Source organism: Penaeus monodon, chromosome 36 (assembly GCF_015228065.2).
Source record: "Penaeus monodon isolate SGIC_2016 chromosome 36, NSTDA_Pmon_1, whole genome shotgun sequence".
Classification (NCBI taxonomy): Eukaryota; Metazoa; Arthropoda; class Malacostraca; order Decapoda; family Penaeidae; genus Penaeus; species Penaeus monodon.
In genome coordinates, this window is record NC_051421.1 from 27,662,825 (window position 1) to 27,677,138 (window position 14,314).

Below are 14,314 nucleotides of genomic sequence, written 5' to 3' on the forward strand. Positions count from 1 at the left end.
GTGATGATGATAATTATCATCTTTACAATAATAGTGATGATAATAATAATGATAATGATAATAATAATAATAATAATAATAATAATAATAATAATAATAATAATAATAATAATGTCAATGATAATGATGATGATGATAATAGTAATAACAATGATAAAATTATAGAAGAGAGAGAAAAAGGGGCAACAGCAAATGAACGAATCCCTCGCAAAAATCGGCCCTTTAACACTGCCTCAATTTAGTTCACGTGTACTCATCTACGGAGTCGGTTCTTATAATGGTAAATCATTGTAACAATTCGTCTGCAGCAGTGAAATTATTAAACGAAAAAGGAAAGGTCAAGACATTAAACCTTTGGGTCAGGGTATATATGAGATTCTGGAAGCAGCTTTGCCTTTGCAGTGTTATTCTTCATGCATACAAAAAAACATGCTGCCAACAAATGCTAATCCATATGTATCAAGAATCCAGGAAACAAACATCACAGATAGCTTTCACCTATCTAATCTGATTTTCAAAACCTGTTATTTCCTTGCTTAGTCATTTATCCTAAGGGTGACAGAGAAAATCTGAGGGAGAGAGAGGGGAGAGAGATAGAGAGAGGGGGGAGAGAGAAGAGAGAGAGAGAGAGGAGAGAGAGAGGAGAGAGAGAGAGAAGAGAAGAGAGAGAGAGAGAGAGAGAGAGAAGAGAGAGAGAGAAGAGAGAGAGAGGAGAGAGAGAGAGAGAGGTAGAAGAGAGAGAGAGGGGAGAGAGAGAGAGGAGAGAGAGAGAGAGAGAGAGAGACAGAGAGAGAGAGGGGCAGAGAGAGAGAGGGGAGAAAGAGAGAGAGAGAGGAGAGAGAGAGAGAGAGAGAGAGAGAGAGAGAGAGAGAGAGAGAGAGAGAGAGAGAGAGAGAGAGAGAGAGAGAGTGTGAATGACTTTGAACTGTTACACATACAATCATTCCTGTAGAGTTAAATATATCTAATATTACACAAATGTACACTGAGGTCACTGTGCTGGGAAGGTTCAATTATCAGTGTCTAGGGTGAATACCTGTTGTGTATATATATATCTATATATAAAAACAAGACCTCTCACTAAAATGTTCTGTAACTGCAACCATAAACATTATCACCAATGGCCAGGCAGAAGACTTTAAACACGTTAAGAGCATTAAATTAGTGTTGATACAGCTCAAATTTATGTAAACTGCTCTTGATTTACACTAATAGGCAATATGTACACAAACATTAATGTTATAAACCTTCAAAGCTTTTAGAATATGAACAATACTAATAAATAAATAAATACACAAATAAGTAACAAACCAAAATAATGGAAAGAAACAAAAGCTTCTATATACATAGTAGTTATACAAAACAAACAAAAAAAAAAAAGATAATCAATAAATCTATTATGTAAGACCATATAGCCACTCTTTCGCTATCACAAAGAGATTTATCAATCGATTGATTTTTTGTTTTTGTTAATCTCCACACCTCGCATAGCTTTTCACAGCTTCCTCACATCTCAGAACTAACTATACAGCTTATAGGACGGTTTCATGTGAAAACACTACACTTGACAGCAGTATGTCTACAAATAAACCAGCTTTACTTGCCTAACAAACACAACAAAACATGATTTCAGTCCTTTAAAAAATAGACCTAATCAAACATATATTCTCATGATGAACACTGAATTATCATACTATCAAAGCTATATAAATGTAAAGAAAAAGATGAAAAATGAAAAATGAAAAAAAGTATGGTGCCAAAAAATAAAAACAAGTTACTGGTTCCACAATACTATTAAAGCTTAATAACTGTAAAGAAAAAAAAGTGAAGACAAAAAAAAAGAAGAAAAATATTCATTTGGTTAACGTATATTTTCCAAAACCTAATCATATCCTCAGAAACTAAAACAAATCAAACAAAGCTCAACAACCGTTTCTTTCTCTTTTCTGCACAAGGTTTCAAGCATTCCAGACCCTAAGCTGAATTCTCCTGTCCTGTCTATTCCATTCATGCTTCACACTCCTTATGGACTCACCAAACCTGGGAGAATCATGATCATAATTACTTTACAGTACAATAACATAACATCCCTATCCACATTGTGACATGCTAGAGAAAAACAAATTCCTCGGAATCCTGAGGAAGGAGTGGAGTGTCCCGTGGTAATGAAGCTGCCATTTGGTCCTCAGTGGACACTTGGCGTGTGCAGGCATCCATGTCTTCGCAACGGCCATCCACAAATTCAAATATAGGGTAGTCGAATCCTGGTTGTTTGGGAGTTAAAATCTGAAAATTCAGAACATACTAAATAGTTTAAATCTGAACTGCTGTCTCCATACAGATAAAAGGTTTAGAATAAAAAATATGTAGGTTTCATATACTAAAAATTAAAATAAAAACCAATATTGACCCCTACGATCCAGATGACATGACCATCACGTCGTGAAAAAATTTGACTTGATGGATGGGTGAATATGCCATCATAGAAAAATATGGCTGAGGGCTGGGGTGATGGGAACTTGCCATCATGTGAACTTCAGCTGAAGGCCAGGGTGACGGGAATGACTCGCCACAAGTGTACAAAGCTCTTGGAGGATGATTAGACTCAGTGGGGATTTAGGAAGGGGCTTTTACAAATATTTCCACTGATAATTGATAACGTATCATCCGAAAGGCATGACAGGAAGAGCACTAGTTTCAGGGAGTATGCTATTTCCATGCTCAGGGTCCTATTCCTACCTGTCCTAACCAGCAGCACAGGTAAATTTACAGAAAATTGATTATTAAAAAAAAAGGACTACCTTGAGAGATGATATAGAGACTGCAAAGAAAACAATCTATTACCATCTAGATAAAGCTTATAGGAATATGGAAGGAAAGAAAGAAAAGAAAGAAAGAAAGAAAGAAAAGAAAAGAAAAAAAATGCTTATAAAGAGAAAGAGGAAATAACACTGAAAATGGGAGGTGTGCAGTCTGGTCACTGCATATGAGTATTCTTGTGCACCTGGCCTATATACTGCACATCCTGTCAGAGTGGCGGCTCATGTGGCCAGTATTTTGGGCCACATTTGGGTAGTGAAGCATCCACATTCAGCCTCATCTCTGATCAGAAGATTTGTTACTAGTAATACGTATGGGGACTATCTCACATGGGAGGATAGGGAGACAAATTTGATTTATATATAATTCTTATGATATGAAAATGAGAGTAAATATGCATACACTCCAATAAACTGCACAAAAACTACAATAAAAACCACTAATGTGAACTTAAGGTGTCCATTATTATGAATGATTTATTTTTCTTTTTGATATGGAGATTTGTGCTATTTACTCTTTGAAATGTGTTAAGTATGTCCCACCTTAATTCAACCCTACTCAGTGCTTTAAAACCCATTGAAATAAGTAAAATATCCAAGCCCCCAATGGTTTTTGAACTTTTTTGTTGTGTGTAAATTCATTACCCATTATCAAGCATGAGAGGTGTTTTTAGTCTCATTTGAGTGAGATAACAGTAAGTTACTGCTTGCAATAACAGATTTCTTATGATTGTTTTTAATTTTAAGTATATCATCTCACCAAAATTGGTACATTTTTTTACAAATAACATATGCAAATTGTTATTGATTTTCTTCATACAAATTTCTAAGACTCTATTCTTGTTATTTTCACTAAATTCAGACACAGACATGGCCAAACACTTTCTGGGTAGGTCTATATACTATACATAGATAGAATTGTATCTCACCAAGTGTACAACAGCTACTTGACCCAATGTTCTGACATAATGAATAGCCAACCATTACTCATTTTAATAATTTAGTGATATCAAAATGAGCACCTGGCCTACAAACTGCCCTCCCATCAGAGTGACCACCCAAGTAAGCCCAATAGAGATCTACAATATCTACAAAAAATAATTAGATTGAGGGCAAAGAATGCTCTAGATCTGACTCTCCTAGTTCCCCAGATAGTGTGCCTAGCCCTAGCCAAAAGGATAATAATCCTTCACTTGAATGAAATTTTTATTGGAACCCCACCTTTAAAGAGGTGTTCAATGAAGAACAAATAACATGCAGTCTGGGGCATCTAATTTGAAATACAGCATTATCAACTGCAAAAATGAGCATCCTCCTCTGACTATAAACTTGAAAGGCAAGCACAGAGTTCAAGTCCAAGTGACACAAAAACAAGGATGATACTCCAGGAAAGTGAAGTACAGGAATCCATGAGGGACCAAATGACTTCTTGTACAGGGGGGGGGGGGAGAGAGAGAGAGAGAGAGAGAGAGAGAGAGAGAGAGAGAGAGAGAGAGAGAGAGAGAGAGAGAGAGAGAGAGAGAGAGAGAGAGAGAGAGAGAGAGAGAGAGAGAGAGAGAACCTTACCTCTGGTAATTCTTCCATCAAACGGAGAAAATCAGTTCGGGAGTGGCAGTAAAAACCTAAAGTGGCTGAAGGGTCCATGCGTGAGAGGGCCATTTTGCGTGGGGAGGAGCAATGGTAGGAGGAGATGGGGAAGACTGGCTGGGTGACCATCACAGCATCTTGGCAGAGGTGAGGATCCAAGTGGATCAAAGACTCTTCTATTGTAAAAAAGAAAAAGAAAGTATGAATGTATATATATATGTATATATGTGTGTGTGTGTGTGTGTGTGTGTGTGTGTGTGTGTGTGTGTGTGTGTGTGTGTGTGTGTGTGTGTGTGTGTGTGTGTGTGTGTGTGTGTGTGTGTGTGTGTGTGTGTGTGTGTGTGTGTGTGTGTGTGTGTGTATACATACATATATATATATATATATATATATATATATATATATATATATATATATATATATATTTATGTATATATATTTATATATATGTATATATATATACACACATACATATGTGTGTCTGTATATATATACATATATATCTGTGTATACATGTGTGTGTGTGTGTGTGTGTGTGTGTGTGTGTGTGTGTGTGTGTGTGTGTGTGTGTGTGTGTGTGTGTGTGTGTGTGTGTGTGTGTGTGTGTGTGTGTGTGTGTGTGTGTGTGTGTGTGTGTGTATATGTATGTATATATATATTTAACTATGTAGTCCATATCCATACCTCTGCTAATCCTGGTAAGGTTAGGCAGACATAGCCTTGAGTAATCAATATGAAGTATAGGCCTTAGAAGGACCTAATCCTAAGCAATCTCATGTTGAAGGTTTATATAATCTAATAAAACATATAGAGCATATTATCATCACAAGTAAATATTATAATTACCTAGATAATCAAATAAAGGCAAGATATATGGAAGAACAAACTTCATATTTAGTTAACCTAAAAAGACTTGGATTAATACTATACCTTATACACATTTCTTTACTTTTTAAAGGAAATGGAACTATGATGTACTTTTTGCAAAATATTTAAGATGACCTTAATTCATTTCATTCTTGATGTAGATGTTCAAGTGATGAACAGTACAAGTAAGCAATATGTGCTCTCTGTATACTATATTCTAACACAAATAAATCTAAAAAACAGAAAAAAGAGAAAAAAAAATTATATAAAAAAATATTTTTTAAGTATTATAATATGCATTCCAAAAATTTACCTTGAAATCCAACGAAGTAGAGTGAGTGTTTAGGTCGTCCTCCTATGATACCAATGCAGAGGTCATGGGTGAACAAAGCATAAAGGCAAGATTCATATATGGGATTTAGTCCTTCACCACCTAGTCTAACAGGAACCATTATCAAAACAGATCTCCAGTTATCACATTCAGGACAGGCATTAGAAGGGCCTCTTTCGGGGAGCTTTACCACATTCTTGTGGTCAGCATTCGAACTCAAATGTTTAACCCTTTCCAAGTCTCTGAAGGATAGGTAATGATTTTCATCTAAGAGTGAAGCTGCCCCTGCATTCACTCGGGCCATGTCCCCTGCCAGGTTTTCATCCTGGCCCTCTCTCTTTGTACCATTCATGTGATTTTCTTGGCCATTCACTCTATTGCCATCTCTTCCAGAATAATCCATGTGCCCTCTCTTGAAAGCCTGAGAGGATGGGTCCAGATAGTTTCTGCCTGGTTTCCCCATCTGCTTCATGCGGAGCCTCCATGCTTCAGCTTCCTTGGCTGTCTGTGTGAGTTTACCCTTATTGCACAGACATGAAGTTGAGCACATATCCAACACATCCTGTATGTAGACTGTAATAAATTTAAGTAAATTTGAGAATATTGATTAAAACTAACTCTAAAATTAATTACTACATTTAAACATTAGTTTTGAGATCACTGAATTTCAAAACCAAAATCAATGCCATGAGTAATAATCATTAACCCACTGATGCACTGTCCACTGTGGTATTGTTTTGTCACTTTTGCTCTTAGTTACCAAGGTGACAATTACTAGACCTTTCTGACCTCACCTGTTTAACCCATTCCTTGTGTTTTCAGGAAGAAATTTGTATTTCAAATACTATCATTTTTCATATTCAATATAACTGATATTATTATCATTATAATGAAACCTTATGAACATAGGCTATTATTAACAAAAATATACTTTTTCCTATAAGATCAAGCAATCTGGTAAACTGTTATGAAAGAGGAGGCCTAGTAACTTTTTTGTTAAAGCAGCACTTGTGACATTATCTATGTATAAACAAAATTGGTAAACTAATGTGTATGAGTGTATACACAAACATTTTTAAAATAACCATCTTGTTATCTACAGATATACCAAAAGTGATGATCAATAATAATAATAATGCATTCGTACCTGCACAATCCTGAGCAACATAGATGCAAATTCTCTGTAGGTCTGTGATATACTTAGAGCCCATTTCTACAGCTTCTCTAAAATTTACAGATCATTGATAACATACTATTCTTCAAAGAATATAAAATATATTCAATATTTCAATGAAAACAACATCAAAGTATACTAATTCATGCAAGTTAGTTATCAAATAAATATGTTCACAAGCATTTTCACTTTAAAATGATAATTCAAGCATTTTATCATGCATATACATATTTCCAGAGAAGGAAAATACTTACTTAAATATATATGCAACAGACGCTGGCCCATACCAGTCACCTGCTTTCTTCCCTAATTTATGGCCAAAATGAACTAAGTTATGGAGTGACAGAGGGCAGTCAGGAGAAGGGGAATCACCCAGCCACCTCACTATGCTGCGGTGAATTTCCTCCTCTGGGCCATCTGTTACATGTTTATCGTATCTCCACTCTGTTTAAAGGTTGTGGAAATTATTAACAATTTGTTTTTAAAATTGTTAACTTTATGTATAAAGAACTTATCAGTAACTAGACAAGAGATTTTCTCTATCATTTAATCTGAAGAAGAAAAAAAAGAAAGAAAGAAAGTTCTCCACACCTTGTATCAATCTATGATTTTCACAGAATTTTCTTGTAAAACCAATAAAGAAAGAAAACAATAACGAAAAATTTTAAACCGTATTTCACTCAAGCCTCTGTCTCACCCTGCGTTAGGAAGTGTCTAATGAGGGCATGGGCAAGCATCATCTGTCCAGAGCGCAGCATACAGCCCCACCCACAGTCCGTGGTCAAGGTGGAGTTCTGAAGGGTTGGGAACTGTCGTCTGTATGTACACCAGATGAGGCTGTGGAAGTGCTTCTTGAAAGCTTCTATCCCATGCTGTTCTAGCTCTGCAAATGGAAAAATTATGGTTCCAAAACTGGATGTATTTTCTGTCACATTTACTTTTTATATACTTTAATATTCATATAAAATATATGAAGAGCTTTTCATCCTATATTCTTTGGTTTAAAATTAATAAAAGTCTCACCTTCTTCAGAATTCTCCATATCTCCAAAGCTTTTATGATACACACGTCCAAGGAGATAGACTGGAGCATCTCGAGAAAAGTTTGTTTTGAGGTTGACTGTCCATCCTGTTTGGAGAAACAAAATATATGGCCATACATTTAAACACCTTCAGAGATTTCTACAATTAACTTCGTAATAGCATGCCCCTAACATCTATGAGCTGAATGTTTTCTTGGCTTAATTAAACATTAAAACTATTCACCTTGTTCTAGTCCAGGACTGGCTTACTGCTTGGGCAAACTTGTTAGGCCAAATTCTCAAAATTATTTGCATACAAACATACACACATACACAAAACAGCATTTCATCTCAACAAAATATTCCATTGTTATAGGCTGATTCATTTTCTCCTTGGTATGTTCATCTCTTACTTTCATTTCCCTCTCAGCCTCATTGGAATGGGTTATAAGCATTCAAGTTCTCTAGTTCTTGTTTATACTGTTGAGCACCCTTCTTCATATTCAGCACTGGTTAAACCATAAGGGTACAGTGCTGAATGTGACCATCCTTCGCCTGCACACTTCTTCATGTGTGTGGTTAACTAGCCTATACCACCATTAACACCACTTATGTTTCAGTGCTTATGTCTGTAATTATAATATATTTCTCTTGGGCTTTCAAAATAATATAACGATAACTGCTAAGTGTACAATGACACTGATAAGTTATGAACTTATGAACTGTGCCTTGAATATGAACTTCCTATAATAATTTTCACTGATCCCAGTATAGTCTTGGTGCTTCTTTTTTTCTTTTCTTTTTTTAGACCATTAAATCCTCATTTCACCATGCTGATCTTCATAGTGATGTGAATTACATATATACTTATTTTCCTTACCTTTTTCAGTCTTTCAAATAATTATACTGCACTACATATTTGTTATTTATGACTGAACCATGTACCTATCATAGTCTTGTGGTAGGCTAGTCTGATGACATTAGCAAAATCCAAACAATGGATATTTATTTAAACAGATTCATTACACTTACCATATTTTACATTATTCCACAGTCCAATCATCTTTGTCTTGACTGATGTCTCAGTGTCAGGAGTAGATCCTGCACTCTTAGACTGCTGCTTCTCTGGCCCTGAGCTGAAGTAGGACTTGATCAATGAGGCAGACATGGCCAGGGTATGGGATGGAGGCAGACTCCTTACCTTTGCACCACTTCCACTGTTCTTGTTGCCATCACTGGGCATACTGGTCTGCCCTCGGCCAGCCACAAGTTCAACACTGAGCGGTAAGTAAGTCTGCGCTCTATTAGTCTGATTCCTTGAAGCTGCTTCCACCAATGGACTCTCATTTTGGCTTAAGGAACTGCCATCAAGCTGCGGCACTGGGTCTACTGGGATGAAATCAATTTGATCTTTGACTGACATGTTGACTTCAGGTGACAATTCTGGAACAGACACACTCATGCCTCCAGCTGTCCGCACAAAGAAGTGACTCGGCTTGTGGTTGGGACTCAGAGCCTTCTTTAGTTTGACTCTTGTTGGCTTTCTTCCATCATTTGTTGCAGATCCATTCATACCCTCAGCAACATATCTTGGCTTTTGTCCACTAAGATGATTGCGTGTTTGACTAGATTCGGTACTTTCTGTACATTCCCTGGCCATGGGAATTGGCACTACTGGTTCTTCAAAGAAGCCGCCACTTGATGACGACCTCTTGTGTTGGCGATTGGGACTACCATGCCTGCTAGCTACCGACTGTATGCTTGGCAACATCCTTCATTGACCTTGTAGTGTGGATGAACCTGATGGAAACATCAGAATTGATGAGTGAAAAACAAATAGAATAAAAAAAAAAAAAAAAAAAAAAAACATATTTCTTTAAAATCCCTTTGATCACTAATTCCCAAGTATGACTTTAACTTGATGTAATGTTACAATTCATAAATAAAATTAGCATATATCAATTGTATGATCACACACATGTGCAGGAATATATACATATATATTTTTTAAAACAAACACCAGCCACATTAGCATTTAGAGGGATCTTGAAAAATCATGGATGCAGACACTGTTGGATATCCTGATTTACAAAGAGATAAAAAGCAAATAAAAAACAAAACAAAACAAAAATCAATCACAGGAGAACAAACTACCATTTGCACTTGAGTTAGTAAAGCCTGTCATCATCACAAGCCAAAACATACACTTTTGTATGAGGAACTTCACACACCCACATCACTGGTGACAATCACAGCCACACTCTTCTAGTAGCGTCAAGATAAAAACTTACATGATTACCAAGCTGCTGACTTAGGATTATTGTCTGAACTCTGTGCCCAAAGCACATATAAACGTACATCCCTTGCTCCGCAGACTGACACCTTTGAGGAACACATTGATGCATGGAAAAGAAAGGGAAAATCAACCCTCAACTAAATTATACATTTCGTTGTTTTCTAATGAATATTTAAATCCATATACAAAAGGGTGGCTATCTGATAAATCTTGAACACAACATGTCACTGTATAGCTAATTACCTAGCTTATACCAGGTACTTAATTAGGGGAAACAAAGAGAAAGGTAAAAATAAATCTTAACAAACTTAAATTTGGTAAATTACTGGACACAGAGTCCTTCTGTGACTGACACATTTTCAAAAACTATATAAATATGTGAAGCATGAAGGAGTTAAAAAAAGAGGAAGAAACATTAAAAAGTTATTCATGTGTCCAACACAAGCTTATTGCTGATTAACATGGCCTCTACCACAAAAGCCAACAAGCCTCCATCACTTGTATTCTAGTAAGATTGTACTGTAGACTTCCTTGACAACTTATCTTCACATCAGGAACCAGCCAAACTTCTCTCTTGCCAAGAGTGAGAAGCATGAAGGCCATAGTGATTACCTGACACTGAATTATATCCGAGTTGGTCTTTAAATTGTGAAATTTGTCACAGGTTACAGCAAGTTTCAAGTTGACATGGAGAAAACACAGCAGGCATCTTTTAAACATTATAACAACAACATCCAAGCTGAGCTATAAGCACAACTGTATATCCTCCAAGCAATCTAAGGTACCCTTACTTTTGCTCTTTGCCATCTCTAGTATATCAGAATAGGATTTTCTTAAACCAATATGTAACATGATTTACTGGATTTAATTAAATACTGTCTTTGTATGATGCTTAAGCAATTTCTGAAGGAATTTCAGTAATGGGAACAGGTTTAATAGTTCTTTTTTCTTCCAATCCATATTTTATCAAAGCAATTGTAGGTTTTTTCAATTATGCTTACTCCATTTCATATTAGCCCTTTTCTGATGTTGATATTATCAATATTCATGTTTATAACCACTGTATGGTTTTATATGTAGGACACCTGCTGACTGATGATGTCTTGGGATGACTTAGTTACTTACTTAGTAGCTATTTTCATATGCATTTTCCCTCTCTCCTGCATAACAATACTGTATATTTACAAAGTTTTATCACATAATGATATCGGATATATCCAGCTTATGTTAACTGTTATTTATTACCTATTATGCTATATGTTTGTTCCTATTTATTTGTGCTTATTAAATATTTGCTACAAAACAAATAAATAATGAAAAGGCTGCATTCATGATATCATTCTTGACTTTGTCTGGAATTTTAAACACCATAGGTCTGATTATGAACTGTGAACATACTCTGTATGTATAAGTGGATGGCTTTATGAATACTGCTTGTAATGAAATAAGCTTCTTTGCTGCAATGTCTGAATTATGATGCAAATTGAATAATTCTTAAAGTGGGTCAGTGCAGTCAAGTGATTTTATACTGCTCCCTCTGGTAATTACCAAGAATAAATAGCTTTGAGTCCTTGTCAGGGGTGAGAATTATATATCTATTTGAATGTGGTATTACATTATTCCATCCTGAAGTATAAACAAGACAGGGCACTTACTTTTAAAATCTGAATATTACAGTAACATTATTCTAGTTAGCAATCTAATCCTCATGTTATGATGTACCGCAATACTATAACTGTGGAGTAAAAGACCTTATACATACTCTCACGATTACATTGCAAAAGAAACATGAAATTTAATTCAAAAGACATGTGAACAGACATTAATATCAGTTCTGGCAACAACACCAATTCAACTTACTATGAGACTTCAACTCTAGGGTGTTGAAGTCACTACACTAGGGTGTATTTAATGTATAACTGAGTATAGCAGAGGAGTTAATGCATATACAGTTCCAAAAGTAAAGAAATGAAATGATATTGTAGCCTACAAACAATATATTTTTAAAAATGTAATAAATACAACAAGACTGGCTACAAAACAGTGGTTCTTGACCTTTTTTCTTTTTCGTTAAGTTTTCTTTGCTAATAATTTGAGGGATGCAGTCACTAGTGTATATATCATGATGGCCACAGTTGAGTAAACAAATTATCAAGAATTTCTTTTAGCAATGATTCATTATCAATATGAAATATATACATTACTAGGCTAATATTCATTGCATTAGAACATCAACAATTAAATGAAAATGGGTATACATATAGAGAACAGCTACATACATAGTACTCCAAATACCTTCAGGCATGATGGAGCTTGTAACATTACCAGACTATTTAGTGTCAAATAACAAATAACCCTAAACACTGTCTTGCTGGCATGCAAGTCTTGAACGTTTCTTGGCCTTTGCTACAGCGTGAAGTATAGCAACAGCCTGACAATGTACCACTGTCTCACTGGACTTAGTTTGTATCACTCTTCATAAGAAGTTTCAAGAAGACTAATTGAACATGACTAATATGAACGTGAGAAAAATCTGAAAGCATCAAAAATGTCTTCAAAACATTTGCGTGGAAGTGGATGTGTCAATCTATAATTTATTTGGTAATTCTTTACACTATGGATGCATGCACCAGAAACTAAATCCCCAACTCCATATCACATTTTTTTTTTAACAATTTAAGTCGCCTTGACTGAGCATGTCCTTCGGGCACTGCGCATGGGGAGGGGTGAAGGGTGGCTCCGCTGCCCAACGTCCCCCGGCAAACAATGTCTACACCTCAGTATGCATGGCAAGATAAGAGCTGAAACCTGGGAGCAATGAGTGGGTTTAGGCTGTGTGAAGCATTACCATTCATGGCTGCAGATTATTTCTTGTATCAATGACGGTTTCTTTTTGTTCTCTGTAAGAATATCACCTTTAATTTCCCCTTAGTGTGTCTATTCTATAACAATTAACCCCTTTTTCTCTTTTTCTACTTTAGGATTTTTTTTTTTTATTGCCATCCATCCTTGCAACTAATGTTTTTGTTTCAGTTATTCACAGTCTGATTTTTCACTGCAAATGACTGGTCCAGGAAAAAAGTCAAAAGAACTAGTAATTGATTACAAAATAACCACACCCCTTTGAGACGAAGTACCTATTACTCCAGCCAACAATCTTGGGGACACCCGTGGGAATCCATAAGCGTCGCCATATGAGCCAAAATCCTTCCTAACCCTAGCCGGTCATTGTACGTCCCTACCAAGAGCTCTGCACCCAGACCCAGTCGCCATAGACTTGGTCTCTGTGCAGTATTTGCTGTGACCTGCTTTCATCATTTGTAACGATATTTTTTCTGTGTACAGATAACTTCATGTACCGGTGAGTGTACTATTTTTTCCTCTTCTTCTTATGACAGTGACATTATATTTTTCCCACCTTAGTGCAGTTACTATGTAAATGTACACCAAATTATTATATATTTGTACAAATTTCTTATAATCAACAGGAAATGTCACAGATGAAGAGTGAGTGAAACTATACCAAATCTCTTTTACAATAATAATAGTAATGGTGATGCTACTATTAATCTGAGGCTATGGTTGGCTCCTGAACAACAATATGCAGATAAATACTTGCATGTAAAGTGCCATGCATTACATTCCCTTTGCTTTTAGTTCTTGCTTTATTCTTCTGTAAAGATTCTCGATGCAGACCACCAAAAAACTCCAAGCAGAAGAAAAAGTGCTGAAATACAAGGCCAAGAGTGAAAGCAAATAAACTTATTGTAACAAATCTCTTCGGCTAAAAATAATACGAAGTAAATCTGAACAAAAATCCAGACTAAAATCTATATTTCTCTTACCCATCGACTACTTTCCCCCTTCTTTCCACCGTCATAAATATGAATATAAAATCGTTAAAACCATTTACTTCTATCTATATACACATAAAAAGATCCAAATTACCTGAATCGCAGACGCAAGGTATATAGAACCAGCGATATTAACGAAACAAATCGACGTATTACGATCTAAGTAATGAAGAAAATCCCTGATAAGATATCAGCAACCATAATTACCACGAAGAATCCTAAAAGCTCTCACAGCACATCACAAAAGGAACTCCAAAAGTCACAATCCTCATCACAACACAAACTCGTCATTCACAAGAAGGACTTCATGTGATGAATAGCTGGGCCGACGTCGTACTTCTGGATCGCATGATTATCGCACTTGT

The 14,314-nt window shown here is 35.9% G+C and overlaps 1 protein-coding gene across 4 annotated transcripts; it reads right to left on the reverse strand.

Moving 5' to 3' along the window:
* Window positions 1-843: 843 nt before the first annotated feature.
* On the reverse strand, window positions 844-14,273 carry LOC119595429 (cysteine protease ATG4D-like). 4 transcript variants are annotated; one of them, XM_037944544.1, is made up of 10 exons: window positions 14,157-14,269; window positions 10,091-10,181; window positions 8,832-9,599; window positions 7,802-7,906; window positions 7,476-7,661; window positions 7,033-7,222; window positions 6,752-6,828; window positions 5,587-6,177; window positions 4,386-4,582; window positions 845-2,286 (listed from the first exon to the last, which is right to left on the reverse strand). In XM_037944544.1, exons 3-10 carry the CDS (start codon window positions 9,568-9,570, stop codon window positions 2,110-2,112), a joined length of 2,262 nt encoding a protein of 753 aa, XP_037800472.1. In that variant the 5' UTR covers window positions 9,571-9,599; window positions 10,091-10,181; window positions 14,157-14,269; the 3' UTR covers window positions 845-2,109. The 4 variants fall into 4 exon arrangements, with proteins under 4 accessions (XP_037800474.1, XP_037800472.1, XP_037800471.1 ...); XM_037944543.1 differs by having other exon boundaries at window positions 14,044-14,264; XM_037944546.1 differs by lacking the exon at window positions 10,091-10,181 and having other exon boundaries at window positions 844-2,286; window positions 14,044-14,264.
* Window positions 14,274-14,314: the final 41 nt, after the last annotated feature.

Excerpts from the sequence above, each read along its gene's own strand:
- LOC119595429 (XM_037944546.1), bottom strand. The coding sequence starts at position 9,570 with ATGTTGCCAAGCATACAGTCGGTAGCTAGCAGGCATGGTAGTCCCAAT. Across the intron at positions 7,223-7,475 it reads TAGACACTTCCTAACGCAGG|AGTGGAGATACGATAAACAT; the intron begins GTGAGACAGAGG and ends ACCTTTAAACAG. Across the intron at positions 2,287-4,385 it reads TGATGGAAGAATTACCAGAG|ATTTTAACTCCCAAACAACC; the intron begins GTAAGGTTCTCT and ends CTGAATTTTCAG.